At 41.4% G+C, this 21,353-nt stretch overlaps 1 protein-coding gene across 2 annotated transcripts in view; it reads right to left on the reverse strand.

The window, feature by feature from the left end:
* The window catches only part of FGF14 (fibroblast growth factor 14), a 155,043-nt gene that overhangs the window by 104,675 nt on the left and 29,015 nt on the right, over window positions 1–21,353 (reverse strand). The window contains exons 1-3 of one of the 2 annotated variants that reach the window (XM_054973963.1): window positions 13,845–13,857; window positions 9,286–9,396; window positions 2,730–2,833 (exon numbers count right to left, since the gene is read on the reverse strand). In XM_054973963.1, the coding sequence (XP_054829938.1) occupies window positions 2,730–2,833; window positions 9,286–9,396; window positions 13,845–13,857 (228 nt within the window). Of the gene's footprint in view, window positions 1–2,729; window positions 2,834–9,285; window positions 9,397–13,844; window positions 13,858–21,353 lie in introns of those variants that run through there. The other variant, XM_054973962.1, reaches the window with a different exon arrangement.

The following is a 21,353-nucleotide window of genomic DNA, read 5'->3' on the forward strand; positions in this document are numbered from 1 at the left end:
ATCAGGGCCGTCGTCACACGGGCTTTTATTTAGCGCTAAAATGGCGCTATTTCTCGGCAAACACCCACCTTATTCCAACACTGTAGCGATTTTCTCTCTTCTGCTTTGTGCTTGATAGTCACGCTATTTTGTGCCTCAGTGTGAATGCCTCACATCGATGTATTTCGCCTCGCAACGTCCTATGCACTCCCTTCAATCCCAGAATCCATTTCTTCCTGCGACTCCCCCTTTTTTAAATTTTATTATGTCCTTATAACGCCATAACGACATAACACAATGCAAACTTTCTGCTGAAGTAAAAATGACTCAATCGCCATGGCAGAGTCTTCAGCGATGGGGATCACGTCAGACAGGGAGTTTTCTGCGGGCAAAGGGCTATTTATATAATTTCAAAGTTGGAAAAACAAAAGGGTCATAATGTTTTGCTCTAATGGAATGTTTATATGCTGTTATTCCGTTATATAGGAATTAAACGCCAGAATAAAAAAAAAGGGGGGGAGGAGCTGCTTCTGCATGGTTAGAGAGAACAGAACAGAGTGCTTCGGTGTGGACAGCTGGTGGCGCAAAGAGCCATTAGGTGACCCAAAGAAACGTTACTGTGCCGATAACAGGTAGGACGCTATATGCTGTAAATTTAACGGAAGAGATGCCCGTGTGACGATGGCCCAGGTCTTCTTCAGCCTTGAGAAGCTGTACACATTTACAGTGCAAAAATTCTATGACACAGTATTTCCAATGTTTTTTCTAAAGAATGTAGACCTTCCATATGCCACGCTTCAACGTATGAGAGAGAGGTGCTGTGTGATACACATTTTTATCTTGATGACATTTCAGTTATTAGAACATTTCCTTCTAATTAACTTTCAAAGCGCTGCCATCTATTTAAAACAAACAGAAGATTTTTCCCCTTCCTTCAAGGTACCGAGAGCTTGATAATATGACTAACATTTCTTCAAACGGAATAAATTAATAAATTGGTAAAGCCAAGGTGTCTTTTGGGAAAGACATGTGTAAATGCATCATAATGAAATATCAAGCACTTCTAACAGAATATTCTTAAAGACATCCAACTAGGGATACATGCAGCAAGAAATAGTCTGTGCATATAACCCCAGCTAGATAAGGACACACAAAAAAGTGTCATGTACATTATGTATGGCCCATCCAGCAGAAGACTCCAGTCCTACAAGAGCTTTACTTTGACTAGACTATTGTTGATATAACGTTAAGCACTTTTCATTTCAGTGGGAGAGTTAAGTACATATTCAAGTCCCTTCCACCGAAATAAATGGGAATCAAATGTGCTCATCATTGCCTGGATCACAGCCCAGAAGATAACTGCCAGAAACACTTTTTTCTGTCTTATTACTTCTTCTGCTTTTTAAGACATTAACAGGCTTCTGAATATTTTCCATAACTGTATAACCACTGTCCATCTCAAAAAAATAAGATTCAGCATAATGATACAAAAATATTCACAGGAATAACACACAGATTCATATAACAAACAGACACAAACATTCTTATTTTTTAATCTGCCAGCATTCTTATGTGGTCCAAACCAGATCTCCTTTTAATTTATTTTTTCAATTTATTTCTTAACCATAATAATATATTCCGCAAACTTCATATTTAGTGGTTTTAGTGATTTCTTTCCCTAAAAATTACTAATGAGCCAGCATTTTCAATTTTCATTAATTCTAGTGGAAAGAGTTACATGGGCAATTAAATCTTTCCTATTCAAATCAATAAGACTTCAATGTGCATCTGTTTGAGTGGATGATCTTGCCCATTTTTAAAGGTCTTTTTGCCTTTAATCATGATAATGACATCCACAGGGAAAACCATTATGTTATTATATAGTTAAAATAATGTGGAATAATGTACACTCAGCATTACCCATCAAATACATCATTATCTGAATTTACTTTATATTCGTTTTGGAGCCCATATTAACTCTATCTAAACAACATTCTTAGTTATCTACCTCTCTAATTACTTCAGTGTTTTGAATAACTTGCAAATTATCTGATTGAGAGAACTTATAATATAGCTCTGCACATAGAAACAGGATATCAGCAATGCTTGATTCTGAGACTACCTGTCTATAATCTCAATACCTTACATTCTTACTCAGTCAATTTCCTTGAAACTTTTTCACTAATTATTAGCAAATCGTTTCATGGAGGTGATTAGTATTGCAGTCCAATTCAAGGTTGCACCAGTCTAAGTAGCTGCTTTTCACATCGTGTTGATAGGATAGGAGCCACTGAAGCACAGTTTCATTTCCATGCCCCAACAGGGCAAGGAGAACACAGGCCACAAGGAAGTATCTCATGCTGTGACCACTTCCTACATCTACAGTGTCCCCATTTCTAGCAAGAGCAATATGGGTGCAAAAAGAATTACAGCATCGTCTCCTTCCATTCAGCTTATGACTTTACTGTCATAATGTAGAAAAGAGCTGAACTGCAGCAGTTCCCAAGCTATGAACATAACATGGAAAGGGGGCCTGCTTGAAGCCTGGATTGGTTTCATAGCAACAGCTTCAAAACCTATATAGGAAAGCTGCACCTATTAAATCCAATAGGTACAGTATTTAGAATTTGTTCAATCAACAGATAGCTAAAACTATGATTCTTCAGCCTCTAATCTTTATATAATTTTAAATGAATTTGATCCACCTATTATGGAAGAGTTTTAGCCAACAGTTGTGGCACATTACTTACTGATGTATAAAGGAACCCTTCTCCATTTAGGGCTATATACAATCCTGTTTTTACACCCTGGATGGCAACAACTCGAAGTCCAACTGGTATAAGGTTGAACAATGCTGTAAAAATAAAGAAGGTCTGTCACAAGTAAGCAAAGAAAAAGATCACTGGTATTCAAACGTTTTTGATGACATACAAATATAACTTATAGTATTTACATGTAATCTATTTGCTAAAAAATATAACCAATACAGAGATTTAAATATATAGTGGATATATTTTTAGGACTGTAGACTGAATGCAGTGAAGTTCAACCACCAAATTAAAAACTGTAACAGCAGCAGTAGTAGAAGCAGTTTCTATTACCTCAGAAAGTGGGGGGGGGGCTGGTTCTACCCTGGCAACCCCCTTCCCTTTTCAGCAAAATACAAGGACTGTTTTAGCAAAAGTGAAAATATACGATCATAATAAGGCACGTTAGCAAAATTAAACCCTTTCCTAATGAATATTGTTCATCAAACCTTCCTAAACCTACAACAATAAGGATTCATAGAAACTCAAGTGGAGCATCCATCTTTACTCCACCAGAGCATCAAAGTAGCTGCTTTAATTGCTCTCCAAGGCAGCTGAATTCATAGGGCATTTATCTAATGCATCAGACCTCTGTGAAGGTGAGTTTCCCCATGCCACTACAATCCCAGTTGCTTTCCTCATAGGCTTGTGGTGAAGTGGAAAAAAACTCTGATATGCTTGTGGACCTCGTAATTATTATCAGTTCATTGCATGAAGACAACCATGGAGCGTAGCTGCCACCTTGGGCATTTACAATTAATACCATGTGTAATTAATACCATGCCTAGAGATTATGCAGTTAATGCAATATACTACTGCTCATCTGAAGAAGGCAGCCATAGAAAATTAGATTTGAAATCACAACCACAACATATATCAACATTCAGACCAAAATGAAATGTATACAATTTCCTCATTGTTGCTTATCATGATAAACAGAACTCATGATATATGACAAAGAGAAATAGCGAACAGACCTATGACAGTAACAGTCACAGGAAAGAATCGGGAGAAAATTAGGGGTTATCATTAACTCTTGGGCGGGGGAAGCAAGAAGACAGTAAGAAAAGGTATACCTTTGTAGGGGAGTGTAGGGGTGCCAGCCCCCTCAACCTCCAGGAGGGGCATAGGGGCCTGGCACTTACCTTGGGGGAGGGGGGTGCGTGCACGCAAAGTGCACAGGCCCCCACAGGCACAATGACGTCACTTCAGAAGTGACGTCACCGTGCAGCCCCTAGGAGCACGTCCACAGTCTGTGGGGGCTCAAAACGGGCCCGATCCATGCTGAAATGGGCCCATTTTTGAGGCGCTGCAGAGGGCAGGAGCGCTCCTGCACTGCACTCCACAGTGCCTGAAAACGAGCCCGTTTTGCCACGGATCAGGCCCGGTTTCAGGCGCTGTGGAGCACAGGAGCACTCCCGTGCTCCACAGCAGCCCCGATCCGGGCCAAAATGGGACCGATCCCAGTGGCTGCTGCACACAGGAGCACGCAGCATCATGGGGGAACCAGCAGGGAAGGTGCGCGTGCCCCTGCCGGTTAGGTAAGTGGGGGTGGGGTGGGGGAGTGGGGGGGAGGTTGTTTTGGTTTCTTGTTTGTTTGTTTGTTTGACAGTTTGTTTGTTTGACAGTTTTGTTTTTTTGTTTGACACTATGAAATTAGATTTATGACACTGATATACAAAGAAGCTGACTGTCGAACCTCAACAAAATAAATTGTTAAACATTAATAAACCTTAAAAAGTAGACAGCTGTGTTGGTCTATAGCAAAATATATATATATATATATATATATTTAAAAATATATGTTTTATTAAGCTTAACTGAAAGAACATTAACATATTATTTTGGCTGATCTTAATATTACTCGTAGAATTACTTGGCTTTCACTTTTGGATTAGTCAGCCTTACATCTGTATCAGGACCTGTATTAACAGGCTGCATTTCCTTGAGAAGAACTAAATACATTCAGAGAACTATCACATAAGCACCACTAGCAAACACTGTCTCTAATGCAGTCCTCAAAAGCATAGTAAAATATTACACTACTCAGGCTTGGTATGTGACTCCAACATGCTTATGAACTTTTAGCGACTCATCTGTGTCACTATGTGACAAGAGGCCCATGCATCTGCTTACTTGTGCATGTGGAGGCAAGAATGTACCCTCTCTCACTCACTTCAGATTGCCAGGCCACAAAGCCCTGCTGTATCTTAGTAGTGGCGACACAAAAGGGAAGAAAGCATCAAACCCTGAAAAGGTGACTCTGAGTACACTTTTTACCTTTAGTCTATCCATTTGCCAAGCTAATGGATTGTTCTTCTTCATGTGTATTCACATCCCAGACTGAGCGAGCACAAGGCAAATACAGGCAGGCAATTATTCCAGAGAACGAAATGGGAAGCATTAACAATTCTTGTCTGGAATTGGGGAAATATTCCTTGCAACACAGAGCACCATCCAAAGGGCTTTGATGGAACATGAGTGGGGCTCCCCAACTTCTCATAAGGAGAGACCAACCAGCTTCAAGCTTTTGATGCTAGAGCAACCTTGAAGCAAGAAGAAGCTGTAGTGAATTATATTTATTATATTTTGTGGTAAATGAGGCTCAGTTGTACAGCTCTGACCCATTTGCTTGGGACAGAATGGTTCGGAAGGCAGATGCAGAATTTATACCTCATTAATTACTAGACATGGGCACGGAACACAACAACAACAAAAAAGAACCATGGAACTGGACCAGTTATGAACCAGTTCGTGGTTCGTGGGGTTTAAATGCCCCTTTCTGGCCTTAATAGCAGCACGGGAAGGGGCATTTAACAGTTTAAAGGGCCCTTTCCTGCCTTGCAAGCGGCAGGTCCCTTTAAACTATCAGCTGGCAGGCAGTAGGGGGATTCCCTCCTGCCAGCTGATAGTTTAAAGGGACCTGCGGTGGCAGGGCCCTTTAAACTGCCCAAACCCCAGCCCCTCTACCCCAGTCCCAGCCCCACACTTACCTTATCCTGCTGCGCAGTCCTTCCTCTCCTCCCAGGAGGGGCAGGAAAGCCTTTTTCGGCCTCTTCCGCCACCCTGGGGGCCTGCAGGGAGACAGAAGAGGCTGAAAACGGCCTTCCTGCCCTTCAAATGGATGCTGTGGTGGCCTTTTGAGGGGCAGGGAAGCCAAAAACAGCCTCCCTGTCCCTCAAATGGCTGCCATGGTGGCTATTTGAGGGGTAAGAAGGCCATTTTCGGCTTCCCTGCCCCTCAAATGGCTGCAGCAGCAGCCATTTGAAGGGCAAGAAGGTCGTTTTCAGCCTCTTCCGTCGCCCTGCAGGCCCCCAGGATGGCAGAAGAGGCCGAAAACTGCCTTCCTGCCACTCCTGGGAGGAGAGGAAGGACACTGCACTGCAGGATAATGTAAGTGTGGGGCTGGGGGGGGGTAGGGGGCTGGGGTTTGGCCAGTTTAAAGGGCCCTGCCATGGGCATCCCCCCTGCCGCCTGCCAGCTGATAGTTTAAAGGGACCTGCCATAGCAAGGCCCTTAAAGGGGCAGTTTAAATGGCCATTTCCCGGGAAAATGGCCATTTAAACAGCCCCTGTAAATACGATCCAATGAACCAGCATGGAAAGGAGCTTCCACGAACCCTCATTCGCGAACCCCGAACCAACCTGGTTCGTGGGATTTTTTGGGTCGTATTTAGGTTCATGCCCATCTCTAGTAATTACAGCAGGTCATCTCTTTATAGAAAAATATGGTATTTCTCTTAATATGGTAGCAACTCTTTCAGGGAACACAAGAGGGAAAAACTGCAGGAACTATAAAAAGTGTAGGAACTACTGTTTCCCAACACGCCTTATTTTAAAGACATCCTACATTTTGAAGCATTCTGGATTGGATCCTATGAACCACAACCAGAATGTACTTGCAGATGTGGCTCTGTCCTCCCTTCCCCAGTAGTTCCTTTTTGATGGTGGGGATCAGCCAAGCCTTGTGACCAAAATTACATAGGTCATAAGGCTTGGGACTGCAATGAGGTGAAATAAGACGAGCTTCCCTCTTCTTTTTTTATCAATTCCCTCCGGTTTTTAAAGAGAGCTGATGGAGAAGGGGGAAGGTGGCAAAGACCTGCATGTACTGTTAACCTTTGTGGATTCTAGAATCCAGCCATCTAGACTCATCAGAAACTACTTGCCTCATTTCTGCTTCATTTTCATTAGTATTTCAGAGTGCCTCCTATTTTCAGGCCTTTTTGACATCTGCTACAGATCCTCTTCATACTGTTTCAGTGTGTTTGCACCATTTTCATTCTTCTCTGTCCACCCTTACTACCATTTAATCTGATCAGCTGTGGTAACCCACTTGATTTTCTTCATGATGCTGTGACAATGTCACAATGCTTATAAATTAAATCACATGGCTTGACACAGTCAATTGGATTAATCAGCACTATGGTCAAATGAGAGTGAGAGAGAGTGAAGGTGAAAAAGGTGCACTGTATAGCATCAAAAATAATGCAAATATCTGGCACAGAGAATTGGGGGGGGGCATTGTTTGGCTCCATCAAGAGCTAATTTTGAGGTGGATATCAAAATTAGAGCAGATGGTTAAAATAAAGGAAGGATTTCTCAAGAAGAATTAAAAGCAGAACTTGAGAAGACCCTGGAATTTTGCAAAACAATACATGCACACACTGAAAATGTTTGGGGCACAGGATTCATTTGAATTTATTCATCATTCTTCTGCTTTTTGCACCATCATCAACATATCAAGGGTCTTAAAGACAAAAACCTGTTGTCAGGCTAAAGGCTTTTCACTGGAGGTGCAAAACTTCAAATGGAGGATTCGTTCTTGAGACTTGCCTAAAGCTCATGGATGTGGAAATCTCCTCAGCATCAGGTATGTGGAATTTATAGTGTACTGAAACCAAGGCAACAGAATTAGCCTCAGAGAAGCCCTCTGGCTTTTGAAATCAGGGATCTGACTATCATCAATGACCAACAACATGGTGGAGGGCAGACACATCTTATCTAGGTACAACTTGAAAATGACAATTAGTAGCTCTAGGAATCTCCACAACTCTATGGTAAAAAAAAAATCTATAGTTTTACCATAGAGTGTCTGGTGATTCCTAGAGTTACTATTGTCACTTCCAGGTACAACCCATAAGTGACAATGGTAACTCTCGGAATTTCCAGAAACTCTATGCTACCTGAAAATGATGTTCTAGTGACTAGGCCAGAACTCCCTTTCCCCCTTTTTCTCCCACTGCTGCTTGGAGTGGGAGTAGGGAAAGCACAGAACCACTGGGTGTTTGCCCGCTTATGATAACCTATCAAGCTCCACCCATACAACAATAGAAGAGCCTTGCTAGATGAGAACAATGTTCTAGAATACTCTTTTTTTAAAAAGTGACCAGCCAAATGCCTCTGGAAAGCCCAAAAATAGGGATTTGAAGGCAATAAAAGTTATAGAAAGGGTGCTCATGGCTATTAAAAGTGGCTAGCTCAGTTCTTGCTCAGTGACAGAACAGCTCTCTGTTACTGTAGGCCAGGTACCTTCCTTGAGTATGATCTAAGCTATAGGACTGCAAAGCTCTTCCAAGGACAAGCATCTCCCCATTCCCAAATTCTCCAGGAAAGCAGAAAATTTCAGTGAATCAGTATCAGTATCGTGCTGCCAGTTCCACAGGTACAAATACACAAATTGGGGTGCCAAGCCCCTAGTGAAGAGATCCTGTGTCGCAGGCCCCATTGCCCACAGTGGCTTGGAAAGGCAGCAGAAGACTTTTAAAAAAATGTACTTACCAGAAGTGACAAAGGAATCACAGGAAACTCTACAGTTTTACCATAGCATTCCCGACAACTCCTAGAGCTACCCTTTGTCACTTCTGGTAAGAACTTCCAGTAAGTATGTTTGGCTGCATTTTTAAAAAAACACCTGTCCAGCAACACTGCCCTTCCACAACACTCCTACCGATTGCCAGGCACTACCAGGTACTGCCTGGCTGGCAATCCTATCTATAAATCTATTTCCAAAATCTGGCTGATTATATTCAGCAGTAGACATAACATATATTAAAACTAGACCTTTGTAACACTGCAATGTTTTTATAAGCATTTCTAATTACCATAAAAATTAAAAGCGGCTATGCGGCTATGCTTAACAAGAGTTTAGCAGAGCTCTCTTTCACCTGATATAGCTAGGATCTGCTGAATCCAGAAGTTATTTGAAAAATCACCAATTATTCTGGATGCATTTGGAAATCAGTTCTACCCAAAATAAGACTTCCCTTGAGTCATTCTATTACTTTCACAAAATCAGATTCTTCATCTTTTCCATAAATGTGAGTTAGCTCTTTAAAATATATACTGGTGTTTTACTTTATAACCCCCCCCCTTTAACTAAAAGATACATCAGAAATCAGCAAAAGCTATTAGAGATTATGTTTGCATGTACAGCTTGGAATTGTTAAATCCATAATGTATTTGTGAGGTGAAGACAGTTTCCTAGAGCAATCACTTACTAGAATTGCTGCTGTCATCCTTGGTTCCATCGAGACTTCCATCGGGGTGCATTTGCAAGTAGTAGCCTTGCCTGCAATATAACCTGGTCACTATACCCTTGAGCTGGGGATCTGAAAGACAAACATATTTTGTCACTAGCCTCAAGGCCATTTCATGAGATAACTCCATCTCTTGTTTGAGAAGGAAATGATCATGGCAGCATAATAGCTACCCTTAACGTCTGTCTCCAAATAGGGACAGAGAGTAAACAAATTTCTAAATGAGTTATCATTATTATTCTAGTTTATGTCATTTCCACAAGATGAGAAAGAGCAACAAAATAAGCCAATGTCGAGCTCAGAAGAGATTGCCAGTGACCAACCTTCTAACATTGCCCCAATACAAAAAAGATAAGTGAATCAGGCCCACATGGTCTTTAACCAATAAACCTTCAATATCCGACTTTTCTGAAACATTTGTTAGAGGGAGCAGGATCAGTCAATTATATGCTTAGCCTACTTTCGTGCAAATGTGTATTTAGTGCTCAAAATGTTGGTGCTTATATATTTTGCTCATCCCATATTGACAAATATTAGCCACTTAAGGTACAACCACCATGTTTTCCTCACAGAAAGAGAAACTGATACCTATTTATAAAAATGGAAATGTTTATTGGTAAGATTGTGAGGGGTTACATAGTTAATCATTTTGCATTTGGTCCTATGATGATGATTGTCACCAGGGTACACACTGGGATGGATCCTACTACTTCTCTAAGCAAAACTTGAGCCTTACCCCAGCCTAAGAAACCTTCTTACAACATAAATGCCTCTTTCCTCCAACGGCAGGGCCATTTACTGTCAGTGGTCAGACCTGCTCTCACGATTTGAAGGTACTTATGAATGTGGCTATATCATAAGCCTCTATCCGTATGTATCTTAAAACACAGAAATACTGCCTAAGCCAGGCAGAAAAATGGAAGCCAGATCCCAGCCAGGCGATGGAAAAATTACTAGCATGTGAGATGCCAGGTGAAACCAGCTTTTAGCCCACACCCCCAGAGATGGGCAGAACTGTAGAACAAAAGGGTCTCCAGAAGCTCGAGTTAATTTCATCATTCACTCTCCCAATCTTTCCTGATCTCATCTCCTTATCTGAGTCACTCAGAGACTGATAAGCCTTACACATCCAGCCATCAGGAGTCATCAATCATCTTTTTACACCTTAATTCCTCTCAGGAAGGCACAATCAAGCCTTCCCAGTCCTATTGTCTAACCTCTGGAGACAAACATCAAGCTTTTGTTTTAGGGCAGAGACTCTCAGTCTTGCCTCAGAGCATGTTTTGCAGTACATCTGACTGTCCTGCCATGTGTTCACTATGTGTTCTGGAATCTCTCCCCACTCTTCCCCCATTCATGAGATACTGACCATTCATGCTGCTTCTCCACGAAACCTTCGCTCTCCAAGCTCTCTTGGAATTGGTAAATATCACCCAACCCTTGAACTTCTATTCACACTTTCCTCACTATTTTTCTAGTTAGCTCTGTATGTGAGTGCAGTGTGTGTGTGTTTGCTATGTGTATTTTATGCTATTGACCTTTATTATTTTATAAATAAAAAAGCCCTTTTGGTTGAACATTGTCTGTTTATTAAAGAGTTATCTAGAAGAAGGGACCCTCGTACACATAGGTGGAGATCTCGCTAACTTACCTGCCTCTCACTGCCTCTCCTTGCAGCACGCTAATTCCTCCAACTTGCAGAGACCTCCTCATTGGGTAACATTATGTCGGAGGAAGGCTTCTTACTAGACTTTGCTCAGTGGAGTGGTAGGACGGGGCAGAATCTATCCCACTGCTTACAAATTCAGTAATGAAAGAATGGGGCTGTTGGAAAAGAAAGGGACCAAAATGTTGGGAAATGCCAAACAGCACCAAGATAGAAATGCTCTTCCACATGAAAGGCAAATCTGAGACTTTATAAACCTCTTTAAGCGGCGTGGTCTGGGGGAGCCCAGTGACGCCTGGTGTGGACTTTCGGGGACCACAGTTCTCTTTGTCAGATGCATCTGGCAGGGAGAGCTGTGGTTATCGAAGGCTTATACTACATGGGAATGGGATGCTTTTACTGCTGCAAACCAACACGGCAAACTGACTCCACACCAAAAGGAGATGTTTACGTTTACTAGCAAAGGAATGTTTTGGTTGCCTCCCCGCTAATTGCATCCTGTCCCCTTCTGATATATGCCCCCTTCTCTCCCATCTCCACCCTCCTCTTCTGTATTTGACCAGTTTGTATCATGCATCTGATGAAGAGAACTTGATTCTCGAAAGCTTATGCTACAATAAAATTGGTTAGTCTTAAAGGTGCTACTGGACTCTTTCTGATTTTGCTACTACAGACTAACACGGCTAACTCCTCTGGATCTTTAATTAGGTTGTTTCAGTTTATCTGCTCAAGGTTTCTCCCTACCACCCTTTCTCCTTTTCTTTTTCCTTTTTTTCTTCTTGAGCAACAATTCAAGGACTCTTACTCTAATGCTGTTCCTTCAGCTATAGCAAATCTACACAGCACCTACCTTCTCCTTCTTACCCTCTTCCTAAAATCTTAATTATTTTTGTAACTATACCCCTGAATACTGGTTGATCTTTACTATCAAATTACAGTTTAGTTCAAGATGGCATTCTTGTGCAGAAACACAATACAGTGCTTTCAAAACTTCTAAACTTGGCAAAGATCCTTTATCTAAATGTTCCACTTTAATTAACATAATCTTGTGAAATACAGATCAATCAAAAATCCTGTCAACGTTCACATTATTAATAAAAATATAATTTGTTAAACATATTTGTTAACAACTACCAATGTTACATAGACTGTTTTACTAAAAGTACTATAAAGGCTTGCCAAACCCCCTTTTGGGATAGGGAACTTTGTCCCCTGCCTCCACCCCCTGCCACCTCTTGCCTGGTCAGTGGGGGAAGGAAAAGTGAGGGAATGCAGTGGTAGGGGCAAAACAAGCTCCCACATGCTCCCCACATGTGCCCACATCACACCAGGAATGACATCCTGGTGTGATGCAGAAGTAATGGTTATGCTAGGGGCCAACTGAGTGAAAACTGGCCCCCAGTTTAATGTTTGTATTTTTAGTGTATCTTGTATTTTTAGAAATGCCTCGATCTGATTTTTTTAAACAGCTGTATGAATCATTTATGAAGAGAAGGTAGAAATAGAAGATCATAAACATATATTACATTTAGTCCCAATACTGTATTTAAATAACTAATTAAATAAATAATGGTATTATTTTAATTTTGGGAGGGGTGATGGCACAGAACAGCCTGACCTTGTCAGATCTCAGAAGCTAAGCAGGGTCAGTACTTGCATGGGTGACCACCAAGGAAGACTCTGCAAATAAATGCACTCGCAAATCACTTCTGCTTTTCACTTGCCTTGCCAGCCCCTTGCTGGGATTGCCATAGGTCGATTGTAACTTGACGGCACATACACATACATTATTTTAATTTTACTGAGCATTGATTTAACTGTTTTAACTTCCTGGTAGTTTGGAATGTTATTTGCGAAAAGGCCACTGTGCTCTACAGACACTCCTAAACATTGAGTGAGTAATTAATACATATCAGGGTTTAGGGATCTCAGGTCTCCCAGTGGGGACTGGAGATCCCCGCTCCCACGCTCCACCCCCCCTCACCTGGCCAGTGGCAGGCAAAGGCAGGAGAATATAACTCCTGAGCATGCTCCCAAGGCCCAAATTGGCCCACTGCGAAACATGGGAGCACTCCTGGCCCCTGCACAATGACCAGTGATGTCATCACGCCACCCCGGAAGCAAAACAAGCCCCATATGAGAAAACAGGGTTTACTCCCCCAAAACTGTGCATACAAATTCAGCCTTGTCATTTATTATTTTAATTTTATCTCAGAAAGCTACACCACAGGAATCCGAATCTTATAATTAACAATTTTGGCAAGCTGAAGTCAATTTAAGTTGCTGGTTAAAGCTTGAATGGTTTTTTCCCCTTGTTTGTGCTGGAATCTTCCTAAACGATGCATGGCATATATTTGCATGTGACAATTGTGTAGGATTTTGGTGTAGCTAGATTGTTGGACATAGATGCTGGAATGGTTGCTTGGCCTGGCCTGGCAATCAGTGGGAGACATGGGCTGTCGTCCCACGACCATTTATTCCGTCAGTTTTGCACCAAATAGCATCTTCATTGCTATCGGCATCAGAACGGATTCACCCATCACATCACGTATGCTTGCACTTCCAGTTGTTCAAGCAGAAGCGCTCCCTGACGTCAAACGAAAGTGTCTCCGGACATGGGGAAAAAATAAATTCCCCCCCCTTTTTTTTAAAAAAAAAAATCTGTATATTTTCGCTATATCGCAATTTCGCAATAGCAACATTGTGCTAGTCCAACCCCAAACTCGAGTGTGATAGGCAGACGAGTTTTCCTGCCCATGAACTGGCAATATTGGTCGAGCCAATTTTTTTTTCCAAATTAGAACAACCAAGAAACAAGAGGGGGCAAAGCAGGTCATACAATAAGAGAATATACGTTTACTTTGCATTTTGAATTAGGATGGGAAAAGTGCCTTCGGGCATTTATTCTAGCATTACAGAAGATCACAATAGCACAATATGGCTTATTTTTTTAAAAAAAAATTAATTAGGTGCACGATTGCCAATCGCGAAAGGGCTTCTGGGAGTGAGGGGCAGGAAAATCAATTGAAAACATAGGATGAGCGGGGAAGCGAGCGCTTTGGCATTGCAAAGCGTTCAGAGACGATCCTGGGCATTCACATGGAAGCAGATGAAATTAAGAAAATGAATAGAAAATGAATAGTGACCCATTTGGGAAGGAGAATGACGATCTCGCAACTGGAATGGAATAAGGTGGGCATTCGGCGGGAGATGTCACTAGTTTGGTGCGAAATGTATGGCCGTGTGACGACAGCCATGGAGGGGCAGCTATCAACCATACTGTGATATCATTTCCCAGGAAAACCTGGAAGTGACATCGTGCCTCCCTAGGAATTGCTGAAAACTCTGTAGTAAAACCATAAAGTTTTGCCAATTCCCAGAGAGAACCCTCCCTGGGAATCACTGAAAACTCTATAGTTTTGCCATAGAGTTTTACCACAGAGCTTCCAAGATTCTTACAGAGGCACGATGTCACTTATGGGTTTTCCCTGGAAGTGATGTCACACTGACAGCCCAACAGCCTTTTGAAAGAATTCTCTCACAGCTGCTCAGAGAGGCAGCAGAAAAGAAGAACTGGTGGTAAGGAATCCCCTATAGTGGAGCTAGCAATTCTAGATGCTGGAGACTTGAGTTTTATTTACTAAAAATTTCACACTGAATACAGCATAAACATACATGGGAGGAAAAATAAGGTCTGTAATGGGACCCACCTCCCCAATGAAGGGGGAAAGGATTGGTGGAAGAAGGCCTGCCCCTTCCCCTGACAAAGGAGGGAGGGAAGGAGCGGGTATGTGGAGGTCAGGGCCATCTGACTTGCATGGAACAGGGGCTTTCAGCTCACAGCAGTAAAGGCTCTGATCCACTTCGCACACCTTGACCTTGGAGTCAGGAGGACAAGCTCAGCAATTGAGTGCATCCCCCCAAACCATTTGTCCAGCAGGATTTACCAGGGGCCTTACTGGTCTATCTGTCCCTGGACTATAGTGGCTCAGAGTTGCATTTGCAACACAGCACTGAGCAAGATACCGTATTCTCATCAAGCTCCAGCCCCAATGAGAATGTTAAATTATATTCTGTACAGGATTGTTACAACAGTGAATATATGTAACTTGAAGCAAAATCCTTTGTAATCCTCTCACCCTCCCAAGTTATTCTAGCATTATACCTCAGTAAGATTGTTGTGATCTTGCACCTCTCTCAGCAACTGACTCAGTAAACTGTAACTCTCACAATAATACTAGAGATTGCTTGCTAATGTGAATTTGGAGGGTAGAGGGTGAGAAAGGAGACTGCACACAGAGATCAAGTCTGATGTAGAAGAGCAGGTTCCTGGATGCTTTACCCGCCCCCAAATGAAATGCATATGAATGGAGAAATACTGGTATTATTTTCTGGATTCAGCTCCACATAACCATCCAATTTGCATTGTCCATGACATTATTGGCATGTACACAAGTTAGTTGGTTCTTGCATATGTGCCACATCATACACAGCAACTTGAGGGCAATAGTATTATTGAGTTCTGGTGTCAGGAGGACAGATCTTCCAGTCTAGCTTTAATCTCCCATTTTTCTGACTATGCTTATTTCCTTCGTATGCCCACCAGCTTTCTGTCTCTCATGAAATACAGCTGAAGGTCAAAGGGATTTTTTTTCTTTCCCAAGAACCAAAGGATACAACATACTGAGTGAGAAGTAAACTATATACTTCAAAAATAATTCTGATGAGAGTCATCTCCAGATACATGGGCTATCTTGCTGTGGTTTTTTTTCTTTCTTACTTGGGCTATCTTGCTATGTTTTGAAGATTAATATTAAGAATAAGATAACTACTCGCTGTGTCACTGTAAATAAAAAGATCCAGTCTCTCTCAAAAGGATAGAAGAGGGGGGAACTTCCGGCTGGGGATTATGGAGATCTGAAGTGACTCAGGGAGCTGAGCCATCCGGGTTGCTGTTTTGGGGCTAGTGGGGTGCTTTGATCACCCACAGCCCCCCAATTTCAGGTAGAAATTGGGCAAGGACGCTCGATAGCCCTAAGAGGGTGTGATCTCGGCAGAGGGGGGGGGTTCTGAATCAAGGATTCTCCATCTGCTTTGAAGATCCCCTCCCAGAGGGGTGGCTAATATCTCTGCAGCAACCTTTGGAGTCATTTAAATGGCATAGGATCTTCGTACCCAAGCTTCAGAAACAGATTTTAACCAGAAGGGAGCCAAAGAGACAGTGAGTACAACCCTAGGAGAGTGAGAGAGAGTAAAGATCACTATCTCCCCTAACGGACTTAATTTCTGTTCAAAGACTGAAACGTTTTAAAGTAAAGAGACAAATTCCTAAAGCAAAAGGCATTAAAAAGTGGCGGGGAGTGAAGAAAGTGATTTTAATGACTTAAAGAGCTTAAAAAGAGCAAAAAGAACTTTTGTTTTGCATACCTGCGGTTTGGGAAATAACAACGCGAGAGGGAGAGTGTGGGAAGAGGCTGAAACATCATGAGAAGTGAACTGCCTGTAATTGCCTGTAATACAAGTGAGTGGTGGCTAGAAGGGCAGGAAGACGGCAGGAACAGAGGAAAAAAAACAAAGCAGAACAAGAGACCAGAAGAGGAAGCGGAAGTTAACCATTTTGAGTGTGGGAAGGGCAGAAGGCTTCAGAAGGCTTCAGTATAGAGAAAGTGTACCTGACATTTTAAAGAAGAAGCGGAATATGCCATTTTGGACAAGGGAAAAGTTGAGGGCAACCATAGAGAGTACCACTGAGAAAAAACGCCCAACATTTTGAAGGTTTGCAAAAGATTAAATTATTTTTCCGCTTTCCCATTTATATTATTGGACTTAATTAATTAAGTAAAATAAAATAGAAAAGACGGAGCTGAGAAAGAGAGCCGATTTGTGGGGTCCCAAGGCAAGTCCAATGGCGGGGAAGAAGGACAAAGAGTGGCAGGCAGCGATTGAAAGTTTAGACAAAAAAATAACAGAAGGCAATAAGGAAACAAATGAGACTATACAAAAAACACAAGAAATGGTCCAGGAATTACAGAAGCAAGTGAAAGACTCGCAATTGAATTTAGTTAAAGAGATTAAAGAGGCAATAAAATCAGAGGTTGCAGAACTGGCAAAGAGTATTGATGAAATAAGAACAGAGCTCCAAACTACAAAACAAAAAGTGGAAGAGGTGGAGGAGAAAACGGAAAGTATAAGAGCAGAGGCAGCGGGAGTGAGTGATAGAGTTGTTGTAATGGAATGCAGAGCTATGGAAAAACAGCTTCATTTTCGAGGTATTCCAGAGGTAATGGCTGGATCTGCATTGAAACAAGTCACTGAAATAATTGCGGAATTTTTAAGCAAAGAGCAGGAAGAGGTGGCTGCCAACCTAGACATTACTTACAGAGTTAATCCCAAGTATGCAGAGCAAAAAAACTTGCCAAGAGATGTTATTGTCCAGTTAACCACCAAGAGAATGAGGGAGGAGATTATCAGAAAGCATTATGAATCCCCATTGGTACTTGAAGGGAAGCGTGTTTGAATTATGAAGGAGTTACCGAGATCGGTGTTGCAAGGCCGAAAAAAATAGAGACCTGACTCAAAAATTAAAAACAATGAATATAAGATACAGATGGGAAATTCCAGAAGGGTTGAGCTTTGAGTTTCAATCAGCGAGGCGAGTCATCAAATCAAGACATGCAATGGATGTGTTTTTGACAGAATTTGAAAAGGACTTACCAAAATCAACTAGACTGTAATTATGGAATACAAATTAATATCATGGAATGTAAATGGACTTAATTCACCTTCAAAGAGAAAAGCAATATTTCATTGGTTGGCCAAACAAAAATGTAATGTGATTTGTCTACAAGAAACCCATATATGAGAACAGGATGTAAAATATTTACAAAATAAAAAATTAGGGAAGCAATTTGTGGCAACAAGTAAGCAAAAGAAAAGAAGGATTGTGTTATATATTAAAGAAGAATTGCAACCAAAATGGATTTTTAATGATAAGGAGGGGAGATATTTGGCTGTGGAATTTGATTGTAATGACAAAAAAGCCCTGATTGTGGGAATATATGTGCCAAACGGGGCAAAAGAACAATTTTTTGATGAAATTAAGGATTGACTTGGACAGATGACATATGATCAAGTTATTGTGACGGGGGATTTTAATGGAGTGGTAGATCCACAAGTTGATAAAACAACAAATTTGATAAGAAACAAAGGAGGTAAGCTCCCAAAATCCTTTTTTGAATTTCCAAGACAGGAAGGTTTAGAGGATGTATGGAGGAAACAGAATCCGAGTGCTAAGCAATATACTTTTTTTTCAGCAAGACATCAATCTTTTTCAAGAATTGACATGATTTGGGTATCAAAAGAGCTTGCTGTATGTACAAAAGAAATGGATATCTTGCCAAAAATTAACTCAGACCATAATCCTGTGTTCTGGAAATCTGGAACGAGAGGGGAAAAAAGGAGATGGAGAATAAATGAGGATTTGTTAAGTAGTCATGTTAATGTGGATGTTCTTAAGAAAGAGACTAAAAGCTTTATACAGTACAATGTGGATCAAGGAGTGGCAATTTATAAAGTATGGGATGCATATAAAGCTGTGATTCGGGGAGGTCTTATGGACTTAAATGCCAAAGATAAGAAAAACAAAGAGTCGAGGTTGAAAGAAATTCAAGAAAAAAATCAAATTTAAAGAGCAGCAATTAAAGAAAAGACCGGGTAAAAAGAAAATACAACAGGAAATTAAAATATTGCAGGAACAAATAAGAGCAATGGAAAATAAGGAGGTGGAATGGGAGTTGAAAAGGCTGAAACAAAAATCATTTGAAGGAGCTAACAAACCAGGGAAATATTTAGCGTGGCAGTTAAAGAAGAAAAGAGAGAAACAAATAATTAGTAAGATCGTGGAAGACGGGAAAGAACTGTTTGATCAAAATTCAATAGAGAGGGCTTTTTTTAAATATTATGCAAAGTTGTATCAGAAGAAACTAATTGATAAGAATTCAATAGAGGATTATTTTCAAAAGTTGACTTTACCAACGGTGCCCAAGAAATTGAGAGACAAATTAAATGCTGAAATAGCAACGTTAGAAATTGTGGAAGCGATACAAGCTACAAAGATGGGAAAGGCGCCAGGACCAGATGGCCTTACAGCTAAATTTTATAAAGTAATGGCAGAAGATTTAAAAGAGTTGCTGCAAAAAGTGATGAATGCAATTTTAAAAGGAGATGATCTGCCGGAAACGTGGAATGAAGCTAATATTTCATTAATACCAAAAGAAACACAAGATTCAACCAATGTATGGGTTACACTAGGGTTTATCTAGTTTAACTAAGGGTTTATCTGATCTGTATCATCAAACACCATCGTAAATTTTTGTGTGGGCTGCTGCTAACAGGTAGCCTGTAACTGAGGTCTTACTTTATCCTAGTCCGCATAAGAGAATCTACCAAAAGTTGTGAAGCCTCAACCTTCTACAAACCATTAAAGCAACTGAGGACTTGGATGCTGTTACAACACCCAGGGAGTGCCTCTCCAGCCACACAAACCAATGGGCTTGCTTTCAGTCTTAGAGTCCTCTTGGAATGCTTGCCAATCATCCCTGCTTATGTTGTAACTACCTCCACTATTCCTGCCATCCCTAGTTATGGCCTAACTAGTTACAAAGATGTGCTGTCAAGTTGTAACTGACTTACAGTGATCCCAACAAGAGGCTTTCAAGTAGGAGGTTGTTGAGTACCCACTGGCAAACCAGTGGGAGGTGGGGGGGCATGGGAATTTACTGGTCCTCTCCTCATGTGCAGGTACTTTTTGGTTCCCTCCTCATGTGCAATGTGGAAGCATGCAACTCCCATGTTGTGCCCCAATGACATTACTTCAGGTGTGACCAGAAGCAATGTCATTGTTATTTTTTGTGCCGGTTCTGGCCCTGATGTGATGCTGTTGCTCCTGGTCACTCCGGAAGTGATGTCATCAGCAGGCATGCAAGGGCCCTAGTCTGCCTGCCAATGGTGGGCAAACTCTGGGGGCCTGCATCCTTCCACCAATTGCTAGCGATTGGTGTGCAGAGGTAGGAATTTCTGGGAGATTGCTTGTCACTGGTGGGCACCTAGGAACCCTATTTTCAATGCAAATAGGAAGCAGCTGTAGTTTGCCATTGCCTTCCTCTGCAGAGTCTTCCTTGTTGGTCTCCCATCCAAGTACAGATCCTGCTTAGTTTCAATGATCTCATGAGATCATGGTATACCATGTCAACTTCCCACCTTCAGGACTAATTTTGAATACCCAAACCCTGGAGACTTATGTGGAATGAAGAAACATCTTCTTTTGTGCCAATTTGAAGGAAGCCAAAAAATTCCTTCTTGCCTCCATTAAGGCAAACAGCTAATTTCACCTGATTCAGTATAGAGAGGGGGCAAAGCAAGCCAGCATGCAGCAAGAGCCTGCAAGGAAGAGGAGAATGTGTCTGATGCATTTGCTCCATTGCCCCTTCCCACTGCCTAGGGGACAAACTATCCCAGTCTTGACACTGTAGGAGCCTTGTTATTCATTCAGAAATAGGGCTGTTCTCATAGCACCCCACTGTTCTAAAAAGGGTTTGAGTTATCACATCAGTTATTTGCAGTTGTCTCTTTTTTCATTTAAAAATGGTGTATTGTGCTACTATTGCATTTTTAACTAACCTTCCTCCACTTATAGACTCAAGACAATACAATAATAAACACATGAAATTGTGGAATGTAAAGCCAACAGGACCTTTAGAAAATGTTTGATTTTATATTTATACAACATAGCTAAGCGTAAGCAGGAGGTCTTGCGGCGACAACTAAATTTCCAAGCAATTTTTTAAAGGCCATATTTTACATGGTAAAACGCATATTCTCAATCCATGTGCAAACACTTCAGAATGAATAACTCTCTGCTGCTCATCTCCCTTGCTGCTATAACTTGTACGCATTAAGCCTATAAAATGAAAACTTCACAGTTCCAACCTCTGTCTGGGTAATTCCCCCCCACCCCCGCTGCTCACTGGAGGATCTAATATCATATAGTTTTCCACCAAGGGCATAATCAACAAGTAGCTGAACACCTCCATCAGTCATTGAATGCCGTAATTCCAAAACTGTCATGCATGAACAAACCCTCCACGAACATTAAATCATGTAATCCATTTTAATTTAGCCATATCTAGAAAGAACAGAGACATAACAGAGCGACAGACCCATTTGTCAACCTGTTTATAACATGCACAGAACTTAGCCAATCTACATCAGTATGGTTACTAAACTCAGAAGGATCTATGAATCAGTGAACTTTTGTAGGTTACAAATCTTCATTAACAAAGGGTCTGAAAATAGAAAGGACAGT

Source organism: Eublepharis macularius, chromosome 3, assembly GCF_028583425.1.
Source record: "Eublepharis macularius isolate TG4126 chromosome 3, MPM_Emac_v1.0, whole genome shotgun sequence".
In the NCBI taxonomy this organism is placed as follows: Eukaryota; Metazoa; Chordata; class Lepidosauria; order Squamata; family Eublepharidae; genus Eublepharis; species Eublepharis macularius.